Below are 13,772 nucleotides of genomic sequence, written 5' to 3' on the forward strand. Positions count from 1 at the left end.
ACTTTAGGGTCAGAGATTAAACACTCAGCTAGGGGTCAAGGTTTCAAAACCACCCTTACTGTATTCCACCAGGAAAGTCTGATACTTTTTTCGTTTTGCATTGTTCACCCTAAAGGCTTCTACTTTCCTCAGGGCATCCCCTGAATGTCAGTGGGTCTGAGGCAGGGCTGGGAAGAGGAGTAGGGAGAGGGAATGCGGTGACTCTCTGGGTGGGGGGCACTCTGGGGCAGCCAGGGAAAAGCCTGCTCCTTCCTTTCCCCCCACCCCCACCGGCGTCCCCCCTGCCCCCCATCCTCCCCAGCGCCAGCCCTGTAGGGCTTTGGCCTCCTGACCCAGACAGAGCCGGGCGCTAGGGAGCCTGCGGCCGAGCCCGGGTCGCGCCGCCCCCAGCCTCGGGGCCGAGAGCCAAGAGTTCGAGGCCTCCCCGACCCGGATATGCTGAAAAGGAGCCACAGAGGGAGAAGTGTTTCTGGAGTATAGGCGCGCTGTAAGGGGGAAAGAGAGGCAGAGGGGAGAGAGCCCCGCTCGGAGGGGAGCCAGCGGGGCTGAGCTAGCTGGAAAGAGGAGGCGGAGAGCGCCGAGCAGAGGAGCGGCTGCTGCCGCCGTTGCCGCCACTGCGGTGTGCGCTGAGCGGGAGGGAGGAGGGGAGGGACACCCAGGGGTGGCCGCCGTCGGGCCAGCGCGACCCACGGCCCCTGCCGGAGCCTCGCTAACTTTCCGAGGCGGAAGAGGAGGAGGAGGAAGGGGCTTTGAGTGAGTTGGGGGGATGCCGAGGTAGGTGGCGGTCCCCCGGGCGGGAGGAGGATGGGTTCTGATCCCAAATCCGATCTCCCAGCCTCTCCCCCTTGGGTACCCCCGCCCCCCTTCGACCCCCTAGGACTCACTACTGTCAACTTGCTGGGTAACAGTTTTCCTCCCGGGTTTCAAGTCAAAACTTCCCCGGGGTGGGGTTTGGACGAGGGAAGCAGAGGGGGAGGGAATGTCCTGCAGGGGTGGTGTGCTCTTCTCTCAAAACACTTTTTTTTTTAATCCCCGCCAGAAGCGGTCAGTTGCCTGCACCCAATATCTCCGAGCCCTTAGTGTGTCCGCCCCGCAGGGCGGCGAGCTAGGCGGAGGCGCGGCGAGGGTTCCGTGAAGCGGCCCATGTCCGGGGCGGGTGAAGACCCCGCTCCCGGGCCCCAGCTCGGGGCCGAGGCGGGTGGTGGCCGGCTGGGCGACGCGGCCCAGGGTGAGTGTCGCTTGCAAGTTGCAAGTTCCTTTGTCATTGTTGCATTTTAAAATGTGTTCGCACATTTACTGCTTGGGGTCTGTGTGTGGGGAATTGGTGCGAGGACCGAGCCAACCTCGTCCTTGTGAACTTTTGCATAGTTAGCATTACTCAAGCAAGTTCTCCAGCACTGCAGCCCTAGATCAACAACCGGATAAGAGGGCGGGATCCGTTGGTCCCTCCGCTCCCCCCTTCCTTTGGCTGCGGAGAAACAGGATCGCTTCTTTCTTAAGCATATGCATTTCAGGGCCTAAGACCCGACAGTGTGGGCTCTGAAGCGCTTCCCCACTACTTCTCTTCAGTTCTGTGCGTTCATCAGATCAAGGACTGCCGCTGCTTTCTGAACAAGCCTGCACTCTCCCTTCATCTTCCTGTTTCTTGTGGGCTCGTCTGCAACTCTGATAATCCAGGTTTCTGTGACCAATTGCTTTGGGATGGCTCATGCATACGTTTTTCAATAACTGTTTTTGTTTTGAAATACACAGGCTTCAAAAGAAATGCTTTTCAAGGATGAATTAGCTCTTTGTGTTCCTCCAAAGCGTAAACACATTCAGCCTATAAAGAAAATACTTCTGTTTCTGGGAAAATTCCACAATAAGCTTATTAACAAGTCAAACAGTATCTTTTTTCTCTTGAAGGTAACATACTTCAGGTTTTCATTGGTGACAGAGAGCAAGGATCTTAATCTCCTGATGTATTTTCCTCTTAGGGTGGTTCTGATTTAAAGAGTTCTGACACTGATACAAACTAAATAATTTTCCAGGGCTCCAAAACCTATTTTACTTTTTCTCTTGATTTTAAGCCTATCTGATCCATGCCCCCCGCCCCCGCCCCCGCCCCCTTTAGCAATAACGTAATGAGCTTTTTGGGATTCTTTTTGTTAAGGCAGTAAAAAGTAGAAAAGAAGAAGTGAGTGTCAAACCCACAATAGGTAAGAGCAGAAAACATGCATGACTAAATTAAAATGTGGAATTCAAGGGCTGTGAAATTGAATTATGTTTATCATTGTTTTTTTTTGCTTCTAAACAGTGAGTCATTTTTTCTAAACAGAGAAAATCAGAAAATCAGAACTAGAACGATAAACACGTTTTCCCAGAAGCAGCCCATGTTCCTCACACTGTATCGCCAAGGCAATCATTTTCTTGTCATTAGGCATGCCCTCAGTAGTCATATCAACTCCTTGATGGGATGTTTAGGTTCACACTTGAGATGTTCATCACTATTGTTAACAAATGCTTATGTCAAAAATCAACCGCAAACACACTAGAAAAACAATTGATTTAGAACTAGTGATACCTACAATGTCCAACTTTAATAACATACATTTTTTAAGTCAGTAGAAGTTGCAGTGATAATGCACTGTACAGATGTAATGCTGTAAGGTATCACATGATCTGACTTTGAGAAGCCAGAATCTAGAATGGTCTGAAGGAGAATGTGGACTGCATACAACACATTATCAGTGTGGAAACTCTCGGGTTATGTTTTACCTGAAAATTGACTTAACCTCAGCAACATTTTTTTTTTTTAGTAGTTTAACTTTGACTCACCACATCCTCTAAGTAGGCATCAATTTAATTGTAAATGTAATATAAAGTTGAGTTTTTAAAAAAGAAAATCCTCAGAATCTTGTTAAAAGATTGTGTCTCAAACAAGCAGATTTCATAAGCTGAAAGAAAAAAAAAAAGTTTTGGAGCAAGTGGGTAGGGAGAAAGCTTCAAGACGTAGCCGCCATGGTTAGGGTGGTTTTATTGGTAAAGACGTTAGTGAAGAACCTTTGCCCGCGAGCCATTCTTCTCTTAAGCTCTTGCTCGAGTTCTTTCATCCTCATCCTTCTGTCCTTGGGTTATTGATCATCTTTTCAGAATAATAGTTGAATAGTACTCTGGTAAGATAAGCCTGCTTAGTTAATAGAAACCTAATTTTACAATTTTATATATTAAAATCAGTGAGAAAAATGGAATGTTCTATGAAAGTTAACAGAAAATGTCTTTTCATGAAGGGGGAGGATAAGATCAAGTCTTCCCCTGCGAACAAAGTACAATATATATGTGTATTAATATGTATGTGCATACATATACATATTATATCACATAAAGACATACGGTATAATCTATACAGATATTACTGTGTTGTGATGCCCTATCTATACTACTAACCAAAGGCATAGAAAATTAAAGATGAAAGTAATTTTAGGGGGTCTCTAGTCTGAACTCCCCATCAAATCTAGAATTTCTACATTCTTCCAGATGGTTAGTTAGACACCTACAGTGTAGTGCATTCTCCTTATCAGCATTCATAGTTGTGAAAGTTTTTCGTATTGAGAGCATAGCTCTCTCTCTTTAGAGCTTCTCCCCTTTGGCTGTGATTCTGCAAGCACAATTCTATTGCTCTGAAAGCATGAAAAACCTTATTTGTGCATTCTGAAAATTGTTGCAGATCAAGGACTTAAGCTCATATGCCCCAGGCTGTCAGAGGGAACCAGAATGGGTGTGGGAAGGTAGGGAGCAGTGGGGACTGGGGACAACTGTAGAGCGCAGGCCCAGGAGACGGTACTTCTCAGGTCCAGCTCATTGTTGCCATTTGGGTTAATATCTTCCGGTATTTCAAGAGATACTGGAAATAGGGAGTTTCATGTATCGTTGCGCCCTTTTTAAAAGTTGGCAACTAATTAAATTCAGTTTTTATCCAGGCCAAACAAAACAACCACACCTGCAGGCTGGAAATGGCCTGTATGCAGCTGATTTTTGATCTCTATTATAGACAATCGGAAGTAAACCTGTGATTTAAAGCCATTTCCCTGTTTATGACGAACTTCTGAAGGATTGACTTGATTTGCCTTCTCAAGCAAAGTACGTGTATAAGTGTCTCGATAAGTGAAGGACAGTTTGGGCCAAACTTATTTTTGTTTTAAGAGAGAATGGCTCTTGTATAGGGGGTTCACCTAATTCTCATTTTTTTTCTTTTTTGGACCAAGCATCTTAAAATTCATTGTGTTATCAATCCTGATAGGTATTTGCTTTTTTGTGCAAAAGTTATTAGAATCCATGTGGTTGAAAGAGCCTTTTGATTAAGTGCTTCCATATTTGTGACTTGTAACTAGAAGGATCTTTAGAAATAACTTAGTCTAACTGGCTCACTTTCTAGAAGAGATGTCCAGAGACTTTAAGTGACTTGCCCAAGGTCTCATACACAGTAGAAATCAGGGTGTTTTGTGGTAAATGTGGTTGAAGTACAGAATGAATACAGCTTTTTTTCCTGTGGATGGATGAATTGAAGATAATCAGCTTTGGATACTGCGAATCGCTTGAGCCTCTTCCGGCCCCTGCAGCCCCCCTCCCTCCCCCATTGCATTTGCCAAGATTTAGACTGTTGGACTGTGTGCTGGAATATTCTTTAATGTGATAATGTGTGATTTAATGCACTCTTCTCTCTTGGGAGAGTCCTCTGAGACTATTAGGCGGACTTTTCATAGCAGGATGCAAAATGCCAGTAAAGTTAATTAAAAATAATTTAAAATAGAAGCTAGGGAGAAGATGTTCAAGTTGAAATTACACAAGAAGAGCTTTGACTTAGAAGCTTAGCTGATTTGTCAGGAATTTATAGTGGCTAATCAGGTTTCCTGTATGGGAAGCCTGTTTATTTCAATTATACCACGTATGCTCGTAATATCCATATTCTTCAACTTTTATCATATCGTTTTATCCTTTTGATTAAGAGTGGCATTTCTCAAAGTGTGTCATCTTTGGGCAGCTTCTATCTCTGGTCCTCAATCGGGGACAATAGTGCCTTTCAGGAGACATTTGGCAACCTCTCAAGACATGTTTGGTGGTCGTAACAGGGGTGGGGGTGGCTGCTCCGGGGATGTAGTGGGTGGAGGCCAGGGATAACGCTAAACAACTGACAATGCACAGGACAGGGCAGCGCCTCGCAACAAAGAATTATCTGGCCCAGAATGTCGATGGTGTTGACTTGCTATCCTAGTCTCTCAAGGCTACTGACATCTTTGGCTCCACTCCAGAGTTACAGAATCAGCATCTTGAGAGTAAGACTCAAGAATCTGCATTTTTAACAAGCTCCAGGTGCTCTTTATCTCTAGTTGAGAATCATTGTTTTTAGAGGCTTTTATCTGTAGAGAGACATGCCATATATATATATATATATATATTTGGTAGAAAGCCTTAAAAAAATCTTGAGAAAAGTCCCTTTTTCAAATTCCGGACTTTAAATCATATCACTCCACGTGTACCATCTCTTAGAGCTCGTCAGCATTTTTATCCCATATCCCAATTAATAAAACTAGGCCTGAGTATTCATCCTCAAAAAAGTTTCCTGTCAAGATCATATGTACTATAGTACAAATATATTGTGAATATTAGAAAAGAAATATATGAATAAAAATTTTAAAGGATGAGATAAAAATAAGTAAATAAATAGATCTTTTAATACTTTCTTCTGCCCACCTCTGTAGATATTTTTGTCCCACCACCCTACACTTCTCTCTGAGGATCCCAGCATTATGCAATAATAAGGAAAGAAGTCCCTAATTTGCATGTGAGCTGTATTCACCTGTAAATTGGACTTTTGGAATCTGGATTATCTTTTCTCATAGAAACAGAATGATAACTTATGTTTACCTCCATAATCTCAAAAGATTGTTGAAAATTTTATATATTTACAATGATAAATTATAGAGAACATACTCTTATGATTCTGGCAACCACATACAAATAACCAAGAACAAAATTGAGTGAAACATTTTGAATACAGATGCTTGAGAAAGAACAGCCTTAACTGGAAAACTATAAGGAAACTTGTCTAGATTTGGAAGAGGATTTGGGGGCATTTTCAAGCACCTTGGACTTTATATTCCCAATTCTCTTTATGCCTAAAGGAACTAACGTTCATTTTACAAGTTTAGTTAGAGAAGTGCAAGCCTTATCAGCTAGGCATAGTCATTTTCCTTCTAAGTAAAAGAATCAAATGCGTAAGGGGAGGATGTAACTGGGAAAAAACTAAGAGGGGAGGGAGGAAGGAAGTGGTTAAAAAAGGTACGACTAAAAAGTGTTTGGAGAGGTTGAAGTGTTTGAGTTGAGAACTGCGAATAAAGTTCTAAGGGATAGCATGGTATGAACTGAGCTGGAGGGGACCATGTTAAGAAACAAGATGATGGCACAAAATCTTGAGAGAGGCCCTACCTTGAAGTAGGCCCTAGTATATATTTGTGGAATAAATGATTGGGTAAATGGAGGGCTTGATTGCTGTCCAGGACAAGTGTGAGTCATGGCAGCAAAAGGCGATGAACAGCATCGGTTTGGGGGTCAGGGTGGAGGATGGGACTAGGGAAAGCATTTATATGTTTGTGTTTATAATTCAGGATACTTGTACAGAGGATAAATTTTTAATACCGATTTTCATCTCTACTATAGCCTTTTTGTTTGTCTTCACATCGTTTATTTCTGCCTTACTCAGGTGCTCTGTGAATGTTCCATCATATCTATCTATCTGTAGATAGATATATATGATGCTATATGACAGATACAGAGAGAAATAGATTGATGAATGAAATCTGGGACTTGCAGAGTGATGGGAGAAATAAATAAGTTTACACATACCTGTAATATAAGGTAGATGGAAAGGTTGTAACAGAGGCACAAAGAAAATGATGGCAGAACGTGGGAGGGAGAAAGCATCTCTAGCTGGGGGCATTTGGAAAGACCTCAAAGAAAACTTTTGATTTGAGTTGGACTAAGAAGCATAGTCAGACTCTCCTCTGTGGACATGGATGTGGAAAGCAAGACTTGGAAAGGACTGTTACAGAGTGTGGAGGACTTCACTAAGACCATTGTGTGAGCTGCATTAAAGGAGCTGAGAAAAAGGTAAAGTTGTAAAGATAAGCTAAAGTAATTTTGAGGAGGGCCCTGATTTTCCTGCTGAGGAATTTGTATGTCCTTTCTGTAGGCAATAGAGCCATTGAAAGTTCTTGATAGGGTAAGGATAGGACCAAATTGGTGTTTTTAGGAAAATAAATCTGGTGACAGTTCAAAGGATGATTTTGGAGGGAGAGGCAAGAGTGAAGGCAGTGATTTTCCAGGAGGCTATTATAATAGCCTGGCAAAAGATAAGAGGACCTAGGGCAGTACCAGTGGGAGTAGAATTGAGAATATGGATTTAAGAACGATAGCAAAAGTAGGATAGAGCTCTATCTTGCTGTGAGAAATTGTTCAGGGCATTGATTTTTACTTATTCATTTTTGAATCTCCTAAAGCCAGGCACAGTGTCTAAATTTTGTTCAATGGAATTGATGTGATTGGGCAAAATATTTAATATGGGAGAAGGTGGAAAGGTAGAAATGTAAGGTAATCCACACGTTTGCTTTTTAGCCTGAGTGGAAACATGGGAGGAGCCGTTGAGTCTTCTTTTGATCATGTTGGTTCCATGGAACTTATCCTTAAGCCAGGATAGCCAGTAGGCCACTGAAAAAGAGAATTTGTTACTAGGAGAGTGGTGAGGGTCAGGCGCACAGACTACGAGTTCACCACCAAGTAGCTGATGGATGGGCACAAGAGTGAGAGAGAGAGGACTGAAGACAGACTTGGGAGAATGGCTGCCCTTTTGGGAGGAGAAGGAAAAGAATACAGAGTCCGTAAGGATTGGTCACAGAAGTGTTAGGTGTTTAGAGGTCATGGAAGATGAGAAGAGTTCTGGTTTGTTAAGGGAGAAGCAGGGGGTATAGAAGGCTCCTTTTGGATGGGCGGATTTTGAGCATGTCCACCACACACTAATGGAAAGAAAGCCAGGGGATAGAGAGAGAAAAGATGAAAGAGCATGGGGGTGGACCGTGCTGCAGTGGGTGTTTGTAATTGAAAGAGTAAAATTGTAGGAAGGAAGGAGATGATGAGATCAGTCTTAGGAAAGTGGGGAATGTTCCCCTTTGAGATGGGGGTGGGAAAAAACGATGAGTGATCATCTAGAGAAAATTTCATGTGAGAAGGAGATTATTGAAGGCCTAGATGTTCTCAGCAAAATAGATGTAACATTTGCTGAGAGCAAGGGGGCGTGTTAGGATGAGTCAAGAAATTTGAGATGTGTAGAAAAGATTGGGAAGAATGAAGAATTCAAGAGGGAGTCAATCTGGGGCAAACAAAAGCACTGCTCAGTAACACTGAGGGCTTAACGAAGAATGAACAGCATGAATTTTTAGTGGACACGGTCAGCATGGTTGATTGCCTTTCTCAGCAAGAAGCGTTCGGGACCTCGGGAATAGAAGCAGATAGAATGGAGTTTTTGTATTAGCATAGGGTTGGAAGTTGGCAGAATGGAAGCAGTGGAGGGGCTGGGGCAAGGGAGGAGGATTAAGCATGTGTGGGAAGAGTGTCTTTGTACCAACTGATCTCGTGTTCCAGGCTGTATGGGGAGCTGGAGAGACCAGCAGTGCAGTTAGAAGGCTATGGTTTCTGGCCAGCAAGAATCATGCCTGTTGGCCTTGTTTGGTCAGTTCACATACAAGGATTTAATATACATAACTGAGTGATCTTTACAGGGCTACTGGGGGAGCTGTGGAATTTTTGGGTGTGTAAGAGCCTTTCCTGTTTCTTTGAACCTCATTTCCTGGATCTTGGTGAGGTGATTTCATGGAAAGTTCTAATAAAAGTGTGCAATTATTTTACTAGCATTATATTTTTATAATAAAAGATTTTGGGGAAAAGGAAACACATAAATTGTCACAGTCTAAAGTTTGGCCATTTGCAAATGGAAAATTAGTTAGAACAACAACAAACAGAGGAGGGAAACAATTCAACCAAATTGTTTTTCTGAGTCAATGTAATTATTCTACTGTATAAAGGCATGGGATGTGATTTTTATGTTTCTATTCCGAAAAATCTTTACTCAATTTTTATTAAGGGGGGATTGATTCTGCACTGGCTAGAGTCTAGATGTTTGGATAGTTGAACTTTGGTGATTCATTGGAGCAGATAAAAGATGCTGCAGCCCTTCCTGCTATCTTAATCAGTCCTGGGTTTTAGATGATTTTCTCTGTCTTTACCTGTTTTGCTCTGTGTCTCTCTTTTTCCCCCTCCTCTCTCTCTTGCCATTAACACTTTACTGAAGTTACTTAAACTTTTCATATTTTCTTTTGACATTAGCATACACATCCTGAAGGAGGTAAGCTTTTTTACTGTAAGTTTTTGAAACTGAGTTGTATTTTACAGGTTCTAGTCGCTTAGAGTTCACTAAGTAGGAACTATGGAGAGTTATTTTAACATTAATTTCGTTTGTGGTTTCTACTTGCAGTCCACTTCTGTTTTCAGATTCACACCCACATGATCTGAAGTAAGATGATTCATATGCATGTGCTTTTATGCCCGATTTTTTTTTTTTGCGGGGGAGAGTACGCGGGCCTCTCACTGTTGTGGCCTCTCCCGTTGCGGAGCACAGGCCCCGGATGCGCAGGCTCAGCGGCCATGGCTCACGGGCCCAGCCACTCCGCGGCATGTGGGATCTTCCCGGACCGGAGCATGAACCCGTGTCCCCTGCATCGGCAGGCAGGCTCTCAACCACTGCGCCACCAGGGAAGCCCTATGCCCGATTTTTAAGTAGTTTCAGGAATAAAGTCTGAAATACATTTTCATGCTAGCACATATATTTTATCAAATATATCGACATATTTGAACAGGAAACCCTGTCAACAAATATTTCTTGTGCGCCTACTATGTAGAAAATCCCGTGATGGTTGAAAATGTACAACACATAGTTCTGCCCGGAAGGAATTTGTAAACTAGGTGAGAGAGAGGATGATGTTTACATGTGTGCCAAATTAAATTGTAATCCCTTGTCTAAATATCAATTCAAGATTACGACAAGTACCATGTGACAGATGAGTTTATGGACAGTTGCCAGCTTACTGGTACAGTTCTGGCTTCTGGAGGTTGAGAGCGAATCTCAGAATAACGAGTCAGTTTTGTCTGGGTTGGGCTGTGAGTGACCCCAGCTGAAGAAGGCACAGTTTGTAGGTCTTCTTGGTTTGGATTATGCAGTGTTGAGCACCAAAAATAAGGCACCTTGTGGTTGAGCAGGTGACAGGCCCTCTGAAGGCAGGTGGCAGAGGGCAGGGGAACAAGCTTCCTCTCCTCACTTTCTGTACTCCAAGAAATGGTTCTCCTACTCTTTTTCATAGGGGATCAGTCTTTAATCTTCTGGGTCTCTATGAATATAGACCTATCCTGTTCTTATTTTTTCCATCACATCATCCAAGCAACATGCAGGATTTTAGGAAAATCTTCTGAGGGGTTTTACTCTTTATTTCTTACTGAGATACAAGGTGAAATTATGGAGCATGGGAAAGGTGTAGGAGTTTACAACCTTAAAATATGTACAGTGTTAAAATAACAGTTTTTCATCCATATGCAAAATGAATTTAATTCTTACTGAGCCAAGGAGTAGCACGTTCAATCTTTGTGTTAGAAAAATATTTCCAGTTGGAGCAGAAAAAGGTGGGAGGCCCTGGTAGTGGGTATGGGCGAGAAAGTATAGATTTAAGAGAAATTGGGGTGCTGTAACTAGCAGGGTCTGGTAACTGATTGTTGGGGCTGGGGAAATAAGGGGAAAATAGAGAGCTAAAAGTGATTCCGTGGATACCATCGACCAATATACAGACTACAGTTGGAGAAATAGGCGGGGACTGAAGAGAAGTGGTGATGAATTTTGGGAAATATTAAGTTAATTGCTAAAGATATAGTCGTGTAGAGTTGAAACTCCAAATCTACAGGTCAGGGCAGGAATCAGGGTGAAGGTAATGGATCTACAAGTTATCCTCCTGGAGGTGACTGGAACTGCGATAGTTAATGAGATTGCAGAGGTTGTAAAGCCAAAATGCGTTGGTGGTCTTAAAGGAGAATTTAAAGTAGGCAGTGCCCCAAAGAGATGGTCCAGAAGGTCAGAGGCTGTGTTGGTGAATTAAATGAGAGGCTCCAGGTTTTGTCCTGTAGGAGAATTACCAGAGAGGAAGCATCCCCTGACTTCTAACTCATATCCGTCATTCTGAAGTCCAAGAAATCAATTTCAATATACTGCAAATTGTCTTATTATTTGTGGCTTCACCACTATTTGAAATGCTCTTCTCCATCCTCTCTCATTTATTTCAAGATCAGGCTCAAATCATAGCTTTCAAATGCCTTGACAAATTAAACAACTTCCTTTGGTTCACTTTTGACTTCCGTTGGCCTTCCTTCTTGTAACAGTGCCAAATAAGGGTTTATTCCTTAACCAGAGAGATTGGGGCAGAAAGTGTTCTTGATAAAATCACTCAGTTTAACTGAGAGGTAACAGAAAAGTTTTAAAAATTGTGACACTTAAAATAATGATGATGCTAAAAAAACTAAAGATGGGTGTGTACCCTTGTTTTAAAAAAGGGGAAGAAGGTCATATCCTCAGTTCCTTTTTATATTGTAGCAGGGTTCATTGACTACTGAGTAGGGGAACTGCTATAGATATGGTATCTCTGGATTTCAGCAGTCAGTAAGGCAAATTCTTTCATGGTAGCTTTTTAGATAAGAGTAAGAAGACTATCGTGCTTATAAAATTGGATAGAATATGGAACAGGGAAGATTAGGTTTTGATTGCAAAAAGCAAAATATGATGAATCAGCGAAAACTGTAAGTAGATTTTAGACAATTGTGGAGAAGTCTTTGAATAATTAAGGCGTCCTAAGTTGAAGTAAGCTGTCTTCTGAGGCTGTTTCCCTATCCCTGGAAGTATTCATGCCTACTCTCCTTGGCTTATTCCTGGCAATGCTGAATGTTGATTGTTTTTAACTGAGTTCATGTTTTCAGGTTGGGCTAAGAGATCTTTATGAGCCCATGTCACTCCAAATTCCATGAGCCTATGAGAGTTTGGCTTTAATATGAGTATATTTGCTGGTAGAAAGAACACAATTGAACTTGTATCTGAGGAGGCAGGAGTCAGGGTTCAGTTATCCTGAAAATACATTTTTAGGATGAGGAACTTTAGATTTAGATGTAAGAGTCGCAGGAGATTAAGATAACTGAGATAATGTGTCCTGGTCCCCTGCACCACCCTGCCTTTATCTAACCTCCCCACTACTTTTTTTATAATGGAAAGTGTCTACTTCTTTCTCCCCCCATTTATTTACAGCCCAGATTATTGAGAGATTATTTGCAATACTGCTGCATTTTGCACCTATTCATTTGCGTATCTGTATTCAATTGCATATTCATGTAATTTTTTTGTAATTGTTTTCCCCTTTGCTGTGTATAAAACCTGCTGTTCTCTACCCACCCCCAACCTGTAAACTAGTTGAGTCAATGTCACTTTTCTCATTCTTTTGAATCGAAACACACCATAAGCTGCTAAATGCATAAGAAGCCCTTTGAAGGAGTGAATTTAGATTTTGCTCAGAATCTTATTATTTTTCAAAGTAATGGTAATAACGATTAGTTGATTGAATTGATTTAAGCATTTAATTCATTCAACAAACATAGTATATCTGATTATATAATAACTTATAAAATTACAAAATTTTGTGCATATGCTCATTCATCTGTTAAAAATGCTTTGGTTATCTTAAAATGTTGATTTGGACAATGAGATTTTAATCTGTGTTAGAACATTAGGCTAAGCAGGTAGGCTTTGCAGTGTTTCTTAAAGGTCATTACGCTTGAGGGATTTTTTTTTTTTTTTTCTTTTTTTTGGATCAGTGAAGAAGTAGAATTCCAGAGCCTCAGGTCTTCCTGAAAGCTGCCTTATCTTTGGTTTTTAAAGGTTACATTTGGGAAACATTTGTAGATTTCCACATTGTTCTTAGCCTCTGGGAAATAGAGACCCAGATTTTTTTTTTTTTTTACTTTTCCCAGACATTTTAGTCTCAGATTCCTTGAGATTTCATAATCTGGAATACACATAGATGATCTGAAATAATGCTGGTATTTGAATGGAAGAGTAAAAATGAAATGGTTTAAAGTTTACAGATAAAGGAGGTATGAATATAGATTGCATAGCAGTAAGAATATACATATTATGTAGATTGTAAATGATTTATCATAGATTAAAATCAAATATTTAATTGAAGTAGATCTAACATGCAACAGTCCCAAATTTTAAGCATGAAGAAAGCTGCTAATGCTCCTTTCTATAAGAACTAAGTGAATTATATACTGATTAAGTTTTATGAGGTTTTATAAGGATATCTGCCAAGGACCAGCATTTATATTAGTTCTTCGCTAAGTAAGCATATAAAGTACGGATAACAAGTAGACCAACGTACTTGATGACTGGCTCGTGCATTTACACCTACCTCTGCCTAGTTCAAAAGAACATTTGAGGTAACTTATAAGAGTACTTTTTTTTTTTTTTTTTGCGGTACGCGGGCCTCTCACTGCTGTGGCCTCTACCATTGCGGAGCACAGGCTCCGGACGCGCAGGCCCAGCGGCCATGACCCACGGGCCCAGCCGCTCCGCGGCATGCGGGATCCTCCAGGACCCGGGC

The 13,772-nt window shown here is 41.7% G+C and overlaps 1 protein-coding gene across 1 annotated transcript in view; it reads left to right on the plus strand.

The window, feature by feature from the left end:
- Positions 1-317: 317 nt before the first annotated feature.
- MDFIC (MyoD family inhibitor domain containing) overlaps positions 318-13,772 on the plus strand; it is a 99,428-nt gene continuing 85,973 nt past the window's right edge. Inside the window, exons 1-2 of the mRNA XM_029233715.1 lie at positions 318-774; positions 1,040-1,228. Coding sequence (XP_029089548.1) covers positions 1,144-1,228 — 85 coding nt within the window. The 5' untranslated portion in view covers positions 318-774; positions 1,040-1,143. The remainder of the gene's footprint in view (positions 775-1,039; positions 1,229-13,772) is intronic.

This window comes from Monodon monoceros, unplaced genomic scaffold (genome assembly GCF_005190385.1).
Source record: "Monodon monoceros isolate NGI ecotype Baffin Bay Population unplaced genomic scaffold, NGI_Narwhal_1 Super_Scaffold_2, whole genome shotgun sequence".
NCBI classification, from domain to species: Eukaryota; Metazoa; Chordata; class Mammalia; order Artiodactyla; family Monodontidae; genus Monodon; species Monodon monoceros.